Source organism: Elephantulus edwardii, unplaced genomic scaffold (genome assembly GCF_000299155.1).
Source record: "Elephantulus edwardii isolate Elephantulus edwardi_28Jun2011 unplaced genomic scaffold, EleEdw1.0 scaffold00005, whole genome shotgun sequence".
NCBI classification, from domain to species: Eukaryota; Metazoa; Chordata; class Mammalia; order Macroscelidea; family Macroscelididae; genus Elephantulus; species Elephantulus edwardii.
Window position 1 is genome coordinate 38513944 of NW_006399755.1, and position 19270 is coordinate 38533213.

Consider the following 19270-nt stretch of genomic DNA (forward strand, 5'->3'; position numbering starts at 1 on the left):
GAATGGAATTTCAAAATCTCTGTAGATGTTCATTGAAATGAAAAATAACCTAAATTAAAAAAAAAAAAAGATTGGAGGTGGACTCAACAACAATCTGTGTTATGCAGAAGACACAACCCTGCTTGGTGAAACTGAGGAGGACCTAAAGCACTTCCTGCAGAAGGTCAAAGACTGCAGCATTCAGTATGGATTGAAGCTCAGCAACAGGAAAACACAGATTCTCACCACTAGGCCAATTGGTAGCATTATGATGGATGATGAAAAGATTGAGATGTTGACCTCTTTAGTTTGCTTGGCTCTACAATCAACACTCTTTGTACCAGCAGCCAGGAAATTAAAAGTTTAATTGCATTGGGAAAGTCTGCTGTCAGAGACCTCTCCAAAGTACTGAAGAGCAACTTGGTCAGTCTGGAGACTTAAGTTGCACCAGATACAGGCCATGGTCTTTGCAATTACTTGCTATGCACCAGAGAGCTGCATAATGACTAGGGATGGAGCTCTGGTGGCCTAGTGGCAAGAAGCTGCAACTACAATCCCAGAGGTGCACGGTTCGAATCCACCAGATGCTCTGCCGGGGAAGGAGGGGTAATCTCCTCCTGTACCAGTCACATCTGATTTGATGGTACACGCACACAAAAATAATAAAAACAATGACTAGGGATGATAGAAGGAAAGTTGATGCCTATGAGCTTTGGTGCTGGAGAAGGGTATTGGGCCATGGACTACTAGGAGAACAAACAAGTTCGTCCTGAAGAAGGTGAAGCCAGGCTGCTCCTTGCAGGCAAGGATTCTGAAGCTCTGTCTGACATACTTGGACATGTTGCAAGGAGGGACCAGTCCATGGAGAGGGACCTCATGCTTGGGAGTGTGGAGGGACAGCAGGAGAGGAAGACCCTCAATGAGATGGATTGATTCTGTCACTATTCTAATGGGGATAGATGTGTCGGAGGCAATCAGATTGGCAAGGGATTAGAGCAGGGTTTAGGACTGTTGTACATAGCGCCACTATGAGTCACAGGTGACTTAATGGCACATAACAATAACAACAACATGTTGATTTCATTAGAACTTTCATTGTTCAGATACATTAATAACTTGTCTTACAAATGCAACCAAAATGGTTTCCACTTTAATATGTACTATATAAAAAATAATAAATCTAAATATAAAACATATTAACTTTTTTAAACATTTGAATTTTTGTGACATTTTTAAGAGCTTTGTTCATTTGCACAATTCTCATTTTTATCTTCATTTTTTTAGACTTGACTTTTTAAAATGTCTAAAACAATTCATGATTCTGTTTATCTGTTATGGATTTTACATTTCATTGTTTATTGAGCTAAAGTTCACCCAGTCATTTAAGCCTTATATTCAGCTGCCAATGTCCGTCTCACTTGCCTGCCTCCTTCATTCTCTTCCTTTCCTTTTCTCTTTTCCCTTTTTTTCCTCCCTGTTCCCTTTCTAATGGCTGAAAGATGAGACTTTCCTCTGACGGCATAAAAATTGCTCAGTTGCTAAAACAGCAATTTGTTCAAAGCGTAAAATGTCATGTACTGTAATTAACCTTAAAATATTGGGCCATCACAGAAAGGAACACTATTGATATGTTATGGATATATACTTCTGATAATTACAGGGACTGCAAAATACAGTCTGTTGTGAGTGTGTCATATTATTTCTAAGATTCATAATATAACTTCATATAGAACTGCCCAATATTTGAGAGGAAATTAATATTACCATGATTTTGATGAAGAAATTCTTCCCCATAAAAGTTATTTCATTCTTCTCTGTCTTTGCTATTTTCATGAGTCAATTTTCCTTTCAGAAATACTTTTTGAACTTTCTGAACAATTATTTTAAAGCTTGAAACTCTAAAATCAGTAACATATTAATCATTGGCTCAAAATGGGCATTTTCATCGCTTACAATTTCTGTTAAGATGTAGCCTTCCTAGAAACCAAATTCTTAATATCTTCTAGAGCCAAGATATTTCAGAATCTTAAGGGAAAACATATTTCATACATTCCAGTTGCAGTTCCCTTAAGACAGGGTCTATTTTGGTCTACATTTACAACAGCTGAGACTGTCACTGTCATTCACCTTCATCATTAAGAAGTCATATAAAGTTCCTTTCTCCTCTAAAGTTAGAATTCTAATATTTTCCTTGTAGACTTAACTTGCCAAGCCCTTTACGGGTTATATCCAGAAGTAGAAATTCTACGTATTAAGCAAGACAAGATCAGATTACCTCACCATGAGAAATCTCTCAAATTTACCATTTGTCAAAATTGTTTTTGAGAAACTAAACCTTTCATAAACTCATTATTTGTACCTTTGGAATAGCCACACATGACTTTAATCAATAGTTATTAGAAGGATGATGCCAAACTATGAATTGACATCCTGTTGTGCTCCTGATAGTATCCAACCAGACTTTTCTAGGTAGGTCAGCTTTAGTTCAAACCTATGATGGTTCTTCAGCAATGCATGAGTCCCTGGTATCTGTATCTGTTTCATCCACACCTGGACATGGGTGTCTGAGGAGAGCATCATCTTCCTTTTGAAGAAATGTTGAAGCACCTACCATGTTGCTCCATTATGAGTTGTCATTTAGAGTTGGCACTGTGGGGATATTGTGCTTTCAAGTCACGCAGGAACCTAGGGATTTTTCATAGCTGAGGAACACTAATAAAACTATAAACCACTGACTAGAATGGATCCTAGCATTCATTACTACAAACACATAAAGTCCTGATTTGGTCCTTCCAAAAGAAATGACCCTTGAAATTTATTAAGAGAGATGCCACCCCACCCCACCCCCAGATGAGGCCCACATTCACTGCTGCTGCTGCTGTTGTTGTTTTGTGAAATTGAGTCATTTGTAACTCATAATGACCCTTTGCACAATAAATCTGAATTCTGCTCTGTCCTGAGTCAGTCTCAGTGTCTCTGACACCTACCTACCCTTATTACCAGAGTTATTAAGCCAGTCTCACTGACTCCAACACACCTACCCCCATTGCCTCACTTACTCACAAGCCATCTCATATGAGGTCTTCCTCTCCTGCACTGTCCTTTGACCCTTCCAATCAGGATATTCTTGTCCAGACTGGCCCCTTCAGTATTAACAGGAGCCATAATCACTGAGAACCACTATTAGGAAATTACAAGTGAAACCAGAGAGACATTGGCATCTTCTCGTCCTTTTCCCTAAATGAGTATATCAGTATGCTTACCTGTTTTGAAATTAAGGGAAAGATGACAAATTTTAGGAGTAATTTTCTGCCAATAAACCTGATACAATTAGAAATTCAGAACTTCTTAATGTGAAATTTGTTGAATGAGAAAGCCTTACATAGTAACTCAAGCTTCAGACTTTCAATAATTAAAATAACATTATTAAGATTCAGCTGAATCCCACCCACTGTTAGAAATACGTATATGCATTTACTCAAATAACTCTTTGAGGTATGCCCCATTATTGAACCCAGCCTTTATTTATCAACTATCTTATTATATACTGTTTTATATTTAGGATAATAATTTAAAAAATACCACTCTTTTTTACATTAACAGTTCACATCTGGCAATAATGAATGTCAAGTTATAGTAACACCATAATAGTTTTATGTGATCTCTCAGCTTGACTAGGCCATGATTCTCAGGAATTTCAGTTATGTATTGATGAAATTTGATAGTGTATAATGACAGAAGTTGATATTTATGTATTGACTTAATTTGTCTTCAATTTTATGATCTGATGTGATCATCTTTCCCTTTTTACATAATGCCTATTTTCACAAAATGATTTATTTTGAACCTACCTGTCTTGATAACTGAGGAGTGAGTTTATACCTTTTACCTATGCAGAAAATACTCAAAAGTTAAGAAATTTGCCCAAGGTCACCACTTTGTAAACAGTGAATACAAATGGTCTAACTATTGAGATTTAACCACTTCTTACTGTGAAAGAGCTTCATCTCACTTACTTCAGGCATATTGCTAGAAGGGGCTATTCATTGTAGAGAGACAGGATGCTCAAAAAGGGAGAGGGTTGGCAAAGGAAAAACACTCAACTAGATGGATTAACATGATGATTGATTACCACAATGGGCTCTAATGTGTCAGGAAGTGTGGATGACACAGGATTTGGCAGGGTCCAGATCTGTTGTTCATAAGGTCACTGGGTCATACTTAACACCTAACAACAACAACAGCTGTGAAAGGAACATTTCCAGCGTGAAGGTGGCTGAGTTTGACTTCTACCTGCTTCATATCGGTGAACTAGCCCCATCAATAATATCCATGATGTTGTTAATAATATCCACATACCAAACAAATAGCTACATAATCAGACATACTCCTGCTCTTATTTCTATGAATCATTGGATCCAATGTTTGTTGCAAACTAACTTACAGACTTGACTCACAGTTTAAGGAAAATAGGTTGGGGAAATAGGGTTATTAGGGAAATAAGTGAGGGAGCTGAAGATGATCACATAGGGAAAGTTCAGGTTTAGTGAACAGCAGCCTCAAGCCAGACAAAGTGCAAGATACTATTCCTCAGTTAATTCAGACAGCTTCTCAGCCAACAAGTGAAATTCCAAGGTCAGTTCAGCAGCACAAATAAGCCCCTGGTTTTCTCAGTTGCCCAGCAAGCCTTGTCTCATAGCAGTCTCAAGTCAGCTCTTCTGAATGCAGTCATTCAGAACGAAAACCTTTAAGTCTGTATCCAGAGTTCAACTTTGATTCCATCTCCAGGATTTTGTCGGGCTTAACTTCACTACACCCTCTTCACTCTCTCTCTCCAGTGTGGAAAACACTCTGCTCCCTTAAACTGATGATTTGCAAGGCCATATTGAGGTAGCTGGAGACCATTCCCCTAGCAGGCATTAATGCAATGGTGGTGGTGGTGGTGGTGGTGGTGGTTGTTAGATTCCATTGAGTCAACTATGACATCTCTGAACCTTGCCCTATCCTGAGCCAATCTCAGTCTCCAATACTCCGAACTCCATTAACCCAGTTACTATGTCAATCCATTTTATCCAGGGACTTTCTCTCCTGCATAGTCCTTCCAGCCTTGCAAGCGTGATGTCCTTCTCCAAGGACTGGTCCCTCCTGGCAACATGCAAAAAGTGTGTGTGAGTCTGAGCCTCAAAATCCTTGCCTCCAAGGAGCAGCTTGGTCTCTCCCTCTCCAAGGCCGACTTGTCTGCTCTCTTGGCAGTCCATGGTATGTTCGGTACTCTTTGCCAGCACCACAGCTCAAAGGCATTGATTCTTCTTCTGTCATCTTTAGTCATTGTCTCTAGGTCTCTGATGCATAGAAAATAATGGAAAAGGCCATAACCTGGGTCAGGCTCACTTTAGTCTGACATTGCTGCTCATCAACTCTCTGGAGATAACCCTACTGCAAATTTTCCTAATTCAATTAATCTTTTGATTTCCTGACTGCTGGTGTAAAAAGTATTGATTGTTGAACTGAGCAAGCTGAAATAGTTAACAATCTTAATCTATTCATGTCTCATGATGTTGTCAATTGGGCCTGGGGTGAGAAACTTTATTTCTTGTTATTGAGCTTCAATACATATTGAAGTCTATAGTCTTGCTGCAGGCTCTCTTCAATTTCAGCCAGCTAGGTTGTGTCATCTGCCCACCACAGGTTGTTGATGAGTCTTCCTCTAATCCTGATGTCACAATCCTCCTAGTAAAGTCCAGTATCCTGAATGATTTGTTCCTCATATAGATTGAAATGGATAGAAAAGCTAATTTTTTTCTTTTTAATTGTGATTTTAACAAGTTTACAGAAAATTTGGATTATCATTCATTCATAATTGTACATTTTCCTCCCTCCCTGCCTCCATCAGTTCACTTTAAAAAATATTATTCGTTGTTGCATAATCTCCTCCCTCCCCTCAGTCCACTTTGCTATGTACCTCTTATTCTGGGCTAAATGCTTAAATGCTTAAAATTCCTTTTATAGTGTTCTTTCTTTCACCTGTACCAATGCACTGTTATTTATCCAATCTTTTCTTAGTTTCCACCTAACCCCAGTGTCAGGCCAGTTTTATAATAGTGGCATTTTGCAGTATTTGTCCTTTTGTGACTAAGGACAGTATGCTAAGTGAAATATCTCAGTCACAAAAAGCCAATTTTTAAAGTAATTTACCGACACGACACTAGACAGAAAAAACGACTACATCCTTATCACAAAAACCTGTGCATGTATCACTATATGTGGCAGAACAACTTTAGAAATGTGATTAAATTAATCTTAAGGTTGGGAGGGTATCCTGAATTGTAGGCAGTCCCAAGGTTACAAATGATCAGTTCCTTCTTGTGCTCAAGAGATTTGCAGGGCTTCAAAACTGTTCTGTCTGGTCCAGTCACAGCTAAGAAAGTATCACTGGTATACTTTCAAATTTTCAACATTACAGTGTAATGTTACACTTACACTGTAAAGTAGCCTGAATGAAAAACATATGGGTTGAAGCTGTATTAGAAATTCAGTCTTCTTAAAGATGAAGGGCAGCATATGTTAAATAGCAACCAAGTCTCATTTCCTCAGACTTTGAGCATTGCCTAGAGCAGCAGCCTCTGACTCAAAGATGATGATACCCTGCTCAAATGCAGCAAGGCCTTGCTCAAAAATGGCACCCACTTGTGCCATTTTGATTGTGTGTTTGTCTCCCACAATCCTGTCAGTGATCCAGTGTCATCCATCAGGCTCCTGAAAGGGCTCAATTCCCAATTCCATACTTTGACTCATAATTTTTTCCATTCTGGGTACTGTGTCAAACCTCTAAACTTATTTTAAATATGTCCCTGTTTCATTTTGTTAGCTCTGACAGAACCAGTTTACACAGAAAGCAGATTGTTGTTGGTTTTAGGTGCTATGGAGTTAACTATAACAAAGAGCAAATCAGAACCTTGTCTTATTCTGCACCATTCTAACAGTCTCCATTATGTTCAAATCCATTGTTGTAGTTACTATGTTAATTCATCTCATTGAGGGTCTTCCTCTCCTTTATTGACACTCTTGCCTTTTCCAGTATAATGTCTTTTTTCAAGGACCAGTCCCCTCCTGACAACATTCCCAAAATATATGAGACAAATTCCACCATCCTTGGCTCTAAGAAACATGCTGGTTGCACTTCCTCCAAGATAGGCTTGTTTGTTCTTTTGGAAGTCCATGGGATATACAATGTTTTGCCAACACCACAATTCAAAGCTATATATTCTTCTTCATTCTTATTCAACTCCAACTTTAAGTAACTTTGGAAGCAATAGAAAAAACTAACTTGTCTCAGGCATACCTTTATCTTTAAATTAACATCTTTGTTCGTTAGCACTTTAAAGAGCACTTAAAGAGAAATCTGACAGTAGATTTCCCCAGTGTAACATGTATATTGATTTCTTGACTGCTGCTACCATGGATGATGATTGTGGAGCCTATGAAAATGAAATTGTTGACAACCTCAGTCTGTTCCATCTATTATATTGTTACCAATTGGTTCAGTAGTGAGGATTTTTATTCTCTTGATGTTGATATGTAGCTAATAATAAAAGACTATAGTTTTTTATCTTCTAAAGTAAGTGCTTCATATCTTCTTCACTTAATGCAAGCAAAATTGTGTCATCTACATAAAGTGGGGTGTTGATGAGTCTTCCGCCAATTCTGATGTCATACACTTCTTCATATAATCTAATTGCAGCTTTGTTCTGTACAGTTGAGTCGACTCCCAACTCATAGTGGTCCTATGTAAAACTCTAATAGCCCATAGCTCTAAGCCCTGCTCTATCTGGAACCAATTTCACTGTCTCCAACACACTTGCCCCCATTACTCTAGTCACTCAGTGAATCCATCTTATCCAAGGTCTTCCTCTTTTGTGTTGTCCCTCTGTCCTTTCAAACATGAAGTCCTTCTCCAAGGACTTCCCTCCTGACAACATGCCCAAAGAGAGCGAGATGGAGCTTCAAAATCCTTGCCTTCAAAGAGAAACTTGGTTTCATCATCCCTAGGAAAAACTTATTTGTTCTCTTGGCAGTGCATGGTATGTTCAATACTCTTCTTCAGCACAAGTCAGACATTACTTTTTCTTCTAATAGCCTTCGTCGTCCAACTCTCTGATGCATAGCAAATAACTATGACAACCATGGTTTGGATCAGGTGCACCTTAGTCTCTAGAATGACATCATTAATCTTCAATGCTCTGGAAAGGTCTCTTGACAGAATATTTCACCAATGCAATTTGTCTTTTGATTCCCTGGCTTCTGGTACCAAGGGTGCGGCTTGTGGAGCCAAGCAAGCTGAAACTGTTAACCATTTCATTCTCTTCTCCATCTATCATGGTGCATATTGAAGGCTGTAGTCCTTGACTTTCTGCACCATATACCTCAGGCCCTCCTCAGTTTCAGCAAGCTAGGTTGTATCATCTGCATAATGCAAGATGTTAATGATTCTTACTTCAATCCTTATGCCATATTCATTCTCATAAGTTCTGACTCCAAGATAATCTGTTATGCATATAGATTGAAAAACTTTGCAAATAGGATGCATCCCTGACACACACCTTTCCTGATTTTAAACCATTTTCCTTGCTCTGTTCTAAGCACTGCCACCTAGTCCAAGTATAGGTCCTTATAACCTTATCAAGTGTTCTGCGATTCCCATTTCTCAACATTTGTTGTGATCCACACAGTCAAATGCCTTTGCATAGTCAACACAACACAGGCATTTCCCTGCTTTTATCTAAGATCCGTCTAACATTGACTACAATGTCCCTAATGTCAGGACCTCTTCTAAACCCAGCCTGCACATTTGTTGTTGTACTGTTCCAGAAGTTTTTGGATAATCTTCAGGAGGATCTTGCTTGCATGCAATATTAATGATATTTTTTTATAATTTTTATACCCTGTCAGATAACCTTTTTATAGAATAGGAATAAATATAGATATCTTCCAGTCATTTGGCCAGGCAGTTGTCCTCCAGATTTCTTAACACAATCTGGGGAGCACATCCAGGAGAGCATCTATTTGTTGAAATATGTCAGTCAATTCCTGGGGCCTTGTGGGGTTTTTGCCACTTTCTTTAGAGCAGATGAACTAAATCCTTCATCACTATTGGCTCTTGATCATATGTTGTTTCATGACATTCTTCTCTATCAGCCAATTATTTTTGGTATAGTGACTCTGTGTCAGTGAAATTCTGTGTACTCCTTCCTTATGCTTTTGATAGTTCCTAGGTTATTTAACATTCTGCCCACAGCATCCTTAAGTTTTGCAACTCAAGGCTTGAAATTATTCTTCACTTCCTTCAGCTTAAGAAATACTGAGTGAGTTCGTCCCTTTTGATTTTTCAACTCTTGCTCTTTGCATACTTCATTATAATATTTTGTTTTGCCTCACAGTGCTGCCCTATAAAATCTTCTTTTCAGTTCCTTAAGATCTTGATTTCTTCCCTTTGCTTTGTCTTCTTGGAGCTCTAGTGCAATATTCTGAATTCTTGTGATATTCATCTTGGTCTTCTTCCTGTCTTTGTAGTGATCACTTTTATTCATTATGTTTTTAATTTCTTTTATTCTTATTAGTATTCAAACCTTTTCTTGAGATAGTCTTTCAATTCAGGAGGGATAGATTCAAGATCAAACTTTAGTTCATTCTTGTTGATTTGATTTGATTTGGTGTTTGGTTTGTTTGGGATTTTTTTAGCTTCAATTTGAACTTGCATGTGAGTAGGTTATCTTCCACAATCAGCTCCTAGCCTAGTTTTCACAGCTGATATTGAACTTATCCAATGATTTTTTTTCCCCACTGATGTAATCAATTGATTCCTGTATAGGCCATTAGGTGAAGTTCATGTGTATAGTCATCAATTTGTGTTTCTTGTAATTTGCAATGAATAAATCATTGTACAGAATTTTATCATTCTATCTCAAATCTCATTTCTGTCACCAAGTCCACGTTTCTCAACTATGAATCCTTCTTCCCTGTCCCCAACTTTTGCATTCCAGTCACCAGTTATTACTAATGCATCTTGATTGCATATTTGCTCAATTTCCAATTGCAACAGTTGATCATCTATTTCCTCCTCTTTGGCTCTGGTTGTTGGTGCATAAATTTGAATGATAGTGGTGTTAACAGGTCTTTATTGTATACAGAAAGATATTATTCTGTCACAATATTTTACTCAAAATATTGTATTTCAAGATGGTCTTGGGGAAAAATGGTCTTTTTAACTATGAATGCAACCCCATTTTACCTCACTTTTCATTTCCAACATAATTGATCATATGATTATCTGATTCATAATATCTCCTGCCAATCCACTGCATTTTTCCAGTGTCTAGAATGTCAATATTTATGTTCCATTTCTTCCTTAAAAATCTTCCGTTTTCCTACATACATACTTGTCACATTCCACATTATAATCACTAGAGTCTGTTTGCAACTATTCTTCCTCCTTTGTGATTTCTAATACCAAAGATAAGCCCAAGGTGTCATATCTGCTGGTTGAAGCCCTGTTATTTTGGAAGTGGATGGCCAACCCTTCTCCCTAGTATGTCTTAATTTGGGTGCTCAGCTTTAGAGAAATATTTGACAGACAAGCAAGCATTTTACCCTAAAGAGCTGATGAGAATATGTAGGTAGCAGATCAAGTGTTGGGCTCAGGACCCACTCCTTGGGCCCATGTGTTGTGTTCCCCTCACCCTGCACTGTCAGCTTCCAGCTCAGTTCCCTCTCCTTGCAGCTTCTGCATCTCGCATGCCCTGACCCTAGCCAACTCTGGTTTCATGGCTCAGGCCTCTTATGACCTCTGTCCTTCCATTTCCTCACCACTCCCCTGGTGTTGAGGTGGTCTCCACGTGGCCTTGGGGTGGCCCCAGGGCCTTGATGGGTTTAGTGTGTGACCTCTGGTTGGGCCTGGTGATGTTGGGGCATGAGGAAACTTCTTGTTGTTATTATGTGCCATTGAGTCGCCATTGAGACTTACAGCAACCTTATGTACAACAGCCCTAAAGCCTGCCCTATCCTGTTGTCAATCTTACTGTCTTTGACATATTTACCCCCATTAACCCAATCATTGAATCAATCCATCTCATCGAGGGTCTTCCTCTCTTGCACTGTGCCTCCACCCTCCCAAGCATGACGACCCTCTCCAAGGATTCATCCCACCCTGAAACATGTCCAAAGTTTGTCAGACGAAGCTTCAGAATCCTTGTCTCCAAGGAGCAGCCTGGTCTCACATTCTTTAGGAAAAACATGTATTCTCCTAGCTGTCCATGGTATATTCAGTAATCTTCTCCAGCACCACAACTCAAAGGTATCAATTCTCCTTCTATTGTCCCTAGTCATTGTCAGCTCTCTGATGTATAGCAAGTAATTACAAAGACCATGGCCTCAATCAGGCAACAGACTGATATTGTTGCTCTTCAGTACTATGGAGAGGTCTCTGAGAGCAGACTTATCCAGGTCAATTCATCTTTTCATTTCCTGCCTGCTGGTACCAAGAGTGTTGAATGGGGAGAAAAACAAACTGAAGCAAACTCAGTTTCAATCTCTTCATCATCTGTCGTGATGCTGCCAATGAGCCCAGTGGTGGGATCTTTGTTTTCTTGATGTTGAGTTTCCATCAATATTGAAGGCTGCAATCCTTGACCACATGCAGCAAATACTGCAGATTCTCCTCAGTTTCAGCAAGCAAAGTTGTGTCACCTGTATAACACAGATTGTGAATTAGGCTTCCTCCAATCCTAATGCCACATTTCTCCTCATAGAGCCCAGCCTTCTGAATAATCTGATCTGCATAAAGATTGGAATAGGCTGGAGATAGGACACATCCCTGGCATACATCCTTCCCAATTTTCAACCATGAAGTATTTCCTTTCTCTGTTCTAATGACTGCCTCCTGGTCCAAGTATAGGTTTTGCATAAGCACTGTGAACTATTCTGGGATTCCTATTCCTCTCAAAGTTAGCCACAGTTTGTTGTGATCCACACAGTCAAATGCCTTTGAATAGTCAATGAAACAGAGCTAGACATTCCTCTAAGATAGATAAATTGTATCCTTGATGTAGCCTAGATCTATTCTAGTTGTTTGAAAGTTAGATTACTTTTCACTACAAGGTAAGAGACAATTATTTTAATATTCACATAACAAATAGTGTATCATTCCATACTATATACTGTCACCATTGGCCAGATATTCTTTGAAGTCTTCTACAAAATGAGTTTATTGAATGAGTAGCACATTGGAAAATGAGCTTTTTCTCAAATAGTATTAAATTTTTAATGTTTTCATTGGTAGTCATAATATAGATAACATAGTAGGTTCAGTTTTATTTGGTCTCTTTAACATTGAATGATATATATATCACATATATATAGAGAGACAGAGAGAGAATATATATAGAGAGAGACTATATGTATATATAGTGTATAAATCTATATAAAGTGTATGTGTATATATATATATATATATATAAAGAGTATATATATATAAAGAGAGAGAGAATCAAACACAGTATTTATTATTTTTTTAAAGTATAATGTATTATGAATATGCTTTGTCTCCAAAGATTTTCTCTTTCATTACCATCAAGTCAGAACAGTTCACCCTCCAATGCAACAGACCCTTTCTGAGGCTGTGAACCATGGGGAGGGGGAGTCCCATCTTTCTCCCATGGAGCAGTAAGTGTATTAGACCCTCAGAGAGGCAACGCCTCTGGTTTAGCGGTGTAGCTCCTTACAGACTACACCAGAAGAGTCATCAAAGATAGGACTGTGTTACATAAAGCCAACCGAAACCCACTGGCATCAACCAAGTTCATTCTGGCTCAGCTACCAGAACAGGGAGAGTCGAGCATGGGATTTCCAAGATGATACTGTTGTGCAGAAGCTGACGCATCTTCTTCCTCCTCTGAAGCCTCTGGTGGGCTTCTGGCTGCATTTTCAGTTAATAGCAAAACACTTTAACCACTAAAGAAAAACCTGTACACACTACACTCCAGTCAGTTCTGGCACACAGAAACCCTCACTGATTCAAGGCTGCGAAGCTCCATTTGGGCAGGCTGCTTTCCCTCCCTGCCCTGGAGTGACTGTGGACTCAAACTGCTAACCTCAGAGGAGAACCCACTGTGGGACAGTCATCTGTCACAGAGCTGCAAGGAGCCACTTCTCTAGCAATCCGTCCTTAGATGCTTTCTAGACTTCCGTGCTATGAACCACGCTGTGTGGACATCCCACACATATGTGTCTGTACTTCCCAAAGACTCTGTCACTATCTCTATCTAGTCCTAATTTGACTTGCTCTGACAAAGGCGGTCCACAGGCTCTGAGGAATCTGACATAGAGGATTGCCTTGGTGTTTGACAGGCAATCGCATCAGCACCGCTTAACTTAAGCTCAACTGGAATTTGTTCCCATAACCATTGCTTTAGTTATTTTTCATATAGCACTGCAGTTTATTGACTGATAGGATATATCTGTATCTATGTATTTATGATGAGATGGATAATGGTTATAGGTTTGTGTCATAAAGAGTGAGAATGGCCCTAGATTGGGCTGAGTTCAGAGCTGTTGTGCATAGGTTCTCTATGAATCACAGACAACTTAACATCACATACCAATAACAGTTCATATAGACATAGGGATCTCTGGTGGTATGCTGTGTAGGGAGTTATGCTTCTAAACCAAACATGGTATCACTCTGGCTTTCCAAATTCACCAGACTCTTCGTGAGACAAAGATGTGCAATCTCTTCCATGCAATTTACAGGCTCTGAGAAACCACTGCAGGGTCAGCTAGGAGTTGGTTCCAACTCAAAACAAAGAAATAGTTAATTCAATATAGGCATATATAAAGATAAATAAGCCTATAAATATAAGAAGAAATTATACCAATATGCAGTAGTAGCAGTTTCTTAGAAAAGAAAAACTAAACCACTTTTTAAAAAAGCAATATATGCTTTAAATGAAGTGAACTACCTTAAAGAGTAAACCTCAAAGTAAGTCCTCAGCAGAAGCAGTTGGATCTTGCAGAACTATTTGATAGATTAAACTTGCCACGGACACCACATTTGTGTTCTTTCAGTAGTCAGGTTATGGAGTGTCACTAGTTTCTCCAAGCACTGCAGACTGATGTGATGGCCATAATTCAGCTCCTATGGTTTAGATTCATAGAAACATTATTAAGACAGTTCCTGTACAATGAGCTGAAGAAAAACAATCAAAATTAACTGAGTAGAAGAGACTTTGACTGCTGAGATAAAATAATAGTCAAAACAACTTCCTTTGCATTAACCTGAGGTGCTCTGCTTATTTTGAGCAATAGTGACATTTGCTTATGTACAGAGGTCACAAAGCAAAGAAGAGGGTGTTACACAGAGAGTGATTTCACATACTGTCTCCTAGATGGATAAAGTACCTGTCTTCTGTGCCCCGTGTGGAAGGACTGTGGGATTTATGTCCAGCACCATCTTCTCCTATTTTCAGTCTGATAGATTAGTCATTATGCATGCCTGAATTAATTATTCTTTCCAAATAACTAGTTTCACTTGTCCTTCTCAGTTGACCATTTTAACACCTGAATTAACTAAAGCAAATGGCTGTTTAAGTATTACTATATCATGACTATTATATCCAGAATTAAGCTGGATTTTTAAATATGCTGTTAGTTTCTTGATGCACCAAGTGGTTCAGTATTTTATAGGACAAAAACACAAGAAAGTAAAAAGGAAAGTAAATTATGATGTTTCATTACTCAGCATAACCACTGTTAAATATTTAGGAGTACATTTTTACGAGATGTTCTCCTATACCAGTATACATATAAATATACTTTAGCTATGATGTCAGTCTAGAGACTAAGGTGCACCTGATCCAGGCCATGGTCTTCATAATTACTTGGTATACATCAGAGATCTGGACTATGATTAAGAATGATATAAGAAGAATTGATGCCTTTGAGTTGTGGTTCTGGAGAAAAGTATGGACTGCTAACAGAACAAACAGATCTGCGCTGGAGAGGGTGAAGCCAGGCTGCTCCTTGGTAGCAAGGATTTTGAAGCTCCTTCTGACATGCTTTGGGGTATGTTCCAAGTCCTTGCAGAGAGACATCATGTATGGAAGGTTGGAGGGACAACGCAAGAAAGGAAGATACTAGATGAGACTGAGTGCCTGGGGAAATGGAGGTAGACATGTTAGAGACAATGAAATTGGCTCAGGAGAGAGGAAAATTCAGAGCTATTGTACATATGGTTGCTGTAAGTTGGAGTTGACTTGATGTCACATAACAACAACATAATAGTATTAAATAATACATGATGTTTTATAGCCTGCTTGTTTTATTAAGCATTCGTATATCATAGCCATCTAGGATTTCATTTTAATTAGCATATATTAACTGTTCCTTTCTTAATGTATGCCCTATTATTAGACATTTAGGATAGTTTAGACATTTTTGTTATAAATGACACTGTGACGTACATTTTGGTGCACATATATTTCTCTGATGGCTTGGTGATAAGGAGTTTCACTGTTAATCCAAAGGCCCGTGGTTTAAATCTACCAACTGTCCTGTGGGAGAAAGATGGACAGTCTCCTTCTGTGTGATTTACTGCCTCTGGTTCTGATTCAGCATCAACATATTGCCAGCCCATTTAGTTATTTCCTTAAGATAAGTTCTAAAAATGGAACTGCTAGGCTAATAATTATGCAGTTTTCTAGATAGTTGGTGTATATCTAGTTTTATCTTTAAATTTGAAAGAAATGGATTAAAACTGGGAGACTATAAACATTTTTAAGACTTCAGTTTAATAATGTCATAAATGTCTGTCTGACATGCTCAATGTTACACATGCATATAAAGTTACAGGTTTAAGTTAGGGTCATTAAGTTCCTAAGTCAGCAAATAAGATATAATAATAAGGGGAGGTATTAAATATTGTCTTCGCTTAATAATTTATAATTAAAACCACTTTAAGTGGCTGTATTGAAATATAATTCACAAATCACAAAATTCACTCATTTAGGATATACAATCCAGTGATATTTGTATATTAAAAAGTTGTACAACTAATTCACCATTCCCTAATTTCAAAACATTTCCTTGAAAAGAAACTATGTACTAATAAATAGTTACTCCTACTCCTCTGTTCCCCCTTGCCTGTTAATCATTCATCTACTTTCTATTTCTGTGAATGTTCCTGCTTTAAACATTTCATATGAATGGACTCAGAAAATATGTGACTTGTCATAACTGAGTTCTTCCATTCAACACTATGTTGTCAGAATTCATAAATATTGTAGATTGAATCAGTACTTTATTCCTTTTTCTTTTCATATTTAATAATTTTATTGCATTGTACTATATAAATATTGCACAATAAACTATACATTCCTCTACAGTATGTTCATTAAAATGTTGTCACATCATGTTTAAAATACTTCAATAGCTCTCCAAACTGATAAACGTCTACTGAATTCCCATACTGATCAGACCTCAACCTTTTTAACCTGATTGTCTGTCATGTTCCCCAAACATCCACTGCCACCCTTCCATCATTTCTTCAGTCTTAATGTTTCTATTTGCTCACTTTTTAATGTGTCTACCTTTTCAGTTGGAATGTCCTTTTTCTTGTCTACATGGATATCTTTTACTTATCCTTTATGACATAGCTACCATCTACTCCTCTTAAAAATCTGTAGTCACTAATGATAACCTAAATGCAACTTTTCCCCACAGCCTTTTTATAATTCTGTCATAACAGTAGGCACACAGTTTTGTGATTGCTTGATTTCTTGACATTTCCCCCATAAGCTTGCAAGTCAGACACTATGCATTGTATATCTTTATATCACTAGAATGAAAAAATGTGGTATACATTAAATGTTTGCTTTCTTCATACACAAAGCAAGATGAAATTTATTTTTATAAAGTCATCAATCTAAGGATTTTATAACTATATAGAAAGATTTAAATAAACTAAAATGCCTGTCAGAGTTTTCTCATGTTTAATTTATTCATATGTATTTTATATTTTTCAGTACCATACTAAGTAATATGTATTAAAATAAACACATATGTATGTACAACTCCACTAAAGCTTTTGAAGTTTACATTGAATTTACAACCTATCAATAGATATTTCTAAGTCAAATGGAAATGAACCCTTAACAGAACTATAAGTTATATAAAAAATTATTCAGTACCATGTATCAAGGGAGCTCTGGTGGCCCAGGTGCAGGAAGCTGTGCTGCAATCCCAAAGGCACTCAGTTCAAGACCACCAGCTGCTCTGTGAGAAGGATAAACAGTCTCTTCTTGTTCATTTAACTGCCTCTGAAAACCTGCCAGAGGGTCAGCTATGGGTTGTTTCAGACTGTACAGTACACAACTACAATTACTATATATCAAATTATTTAAGAAATAAAAGATTAAGAATATGCCTTGGGGTTACCTCATAATTCATTAGTATACTTTAAAAACAAGATGAATGTTTCAAATGCTTGTGATGTTGCTTTTAAAAAAATTTACTTGGCATTTAAAATATTATTGTAATCTTTGAAACTTACATGTAAAAAGTTTAAATATTTTTACTGTTTTTTTTATAAAAGTTAATTTATTTAAGAAGACCTAGTTCTTGGTAATGAAATCCTAACCTCTGTTACTTCTGACTTATAGGGTATCTTTGTTACTAGGGTTCAGCCTGATGGACCAGCATCCAACCTGCTGCAGCCTGGTGATAAGATCCTTCAGGTAAGACAAATTAAAGCAATGCATGCAGATACAAACACTGGAAATCAGCATACAACTGTGCTGTTAAGTTAAGTGGACTTGAATTAAATGATTGAAAATAAGGGATTCTCACATTTCTTATTTGCCTTTATTGGTGTGGAATTTATGGGATAAGCGGAAATCAAATTATTCTGATAGAATGCTGTGTACCCAGAACTGAGCACTCTACCTGACACATTGTAGATGTTATTTATATTTTTGTTGAATTGAGTAGAAACACTTGTTATGTTAAAAATAATTAAAAAATAATAAAATTAATGCCTAGTTATCAAATATAACTAAGAATAAAAAAGGACCCAAAAAGAGTCCCATTGTGAATACCCTTGTCATATGAGGGAGAGGGAACTGGACCATATACAATTAGTAATTGAAAACTTATTTTTTATGTAAACCTGTTTTATGCTGTAAAATGCATGGTTATATATTTCAACTCTTCCTATCCAGATTAATAAATTTTAGCTGTTTATAAGATGATATTACCTAATAGAAAAAGACTTTGTCTAGCCTGAAACTCAACTTATTAGAAAAAGTTCACTTCAGCAAAAAGCAGGACAAACGCTTAATTGATAAGCCTCAACCACTTTGTTTTCTTTCCCCTTCTCTCTGAATTTACTTCTCTTACAAGAAAGCCTTAATCATATCTCATATTAGAGGATAAGATTTACCCTGTCATTGGATTCAGAATTTTTACATAACCCTAGAAATTTTTAAGAATGCTAATATTTGACAATTTGGAGCAATTTTTAATTTATTCAACATAACCTATAACCAGGAGAGCACAAAATAGATGAATTGGACCTTCTAAGATTAAAATACCTAGGCACAGCCAAAAACTTCTCCAACAAGGTAAAAAGGGAAGCCACAAACTGGAAAAAGTATTTGGTAATCACATGTTGGATAAGGGAAAAATGGGCACAGGATATGGATACTTCACCAAAGAAGACATTCAGATGGTCAACAAACACATGAAGAAATGTTCAAAATCCCTATTTCTACGAGAGATGCAAATCAAACAACTATGAGATATCATCTTACCCCAGTAAGAATAGCAAAATTTAACAGAACAACAAATGCTGGCAAGGTTGCAGAGAAACTGGGACCCTTATTCACTGCTGGTGGGAGTGTAAAATGGTGCAACCACTATGGAAGGCAGTATGGAGCTTTCTCAAAAGGTTGCAAATAGAAATACCATTTGGCTGAGCAATTCCACTACTGGGAATATACCCTAAAGAAAATAGAACTGCCACCTAAGCAGATATATGCACACCCACCAATGTTTATTGTGGTTTTGTTCGCAATAGCAGAGTTGGAAACAACCCAAATCTCCATCAACAAACCAATGGATAGAGAAGCTGTGGTATATTCACACAATAGAATACTATGCTGCATTGAAAAATAAAGGATTCATGAAATATTATACAAAATGGGTGACCCTGGAGAACATTATGCTGAGTGAAATATCTCAGTCA

At 37.5% G+C, this 19270-nt stretch overlaps 1 protein-coding gene across 1 annotated transcript in view; it reads left to right on the forward strand.

Annotated features, from left to right (window-relative positions):
* The window catches only part of LRRC7 (leucine rich repeat containing 7), a 720627-nt gene that overhangs the window by 690974 nt on the left and 10383 nt on the right, over positions 1-19270 (forward strand). Inside the window, exon 25 of the mRNA XM_006879790.1 lies at positions 17688-17762. Within this exon, the coding sequence (XP_006879852.1) occupies positions 17688-17762 (75 nt within the window). The remainder of the gene's footprint in view (positions 1-17687; positions 17763-19270) is intronic.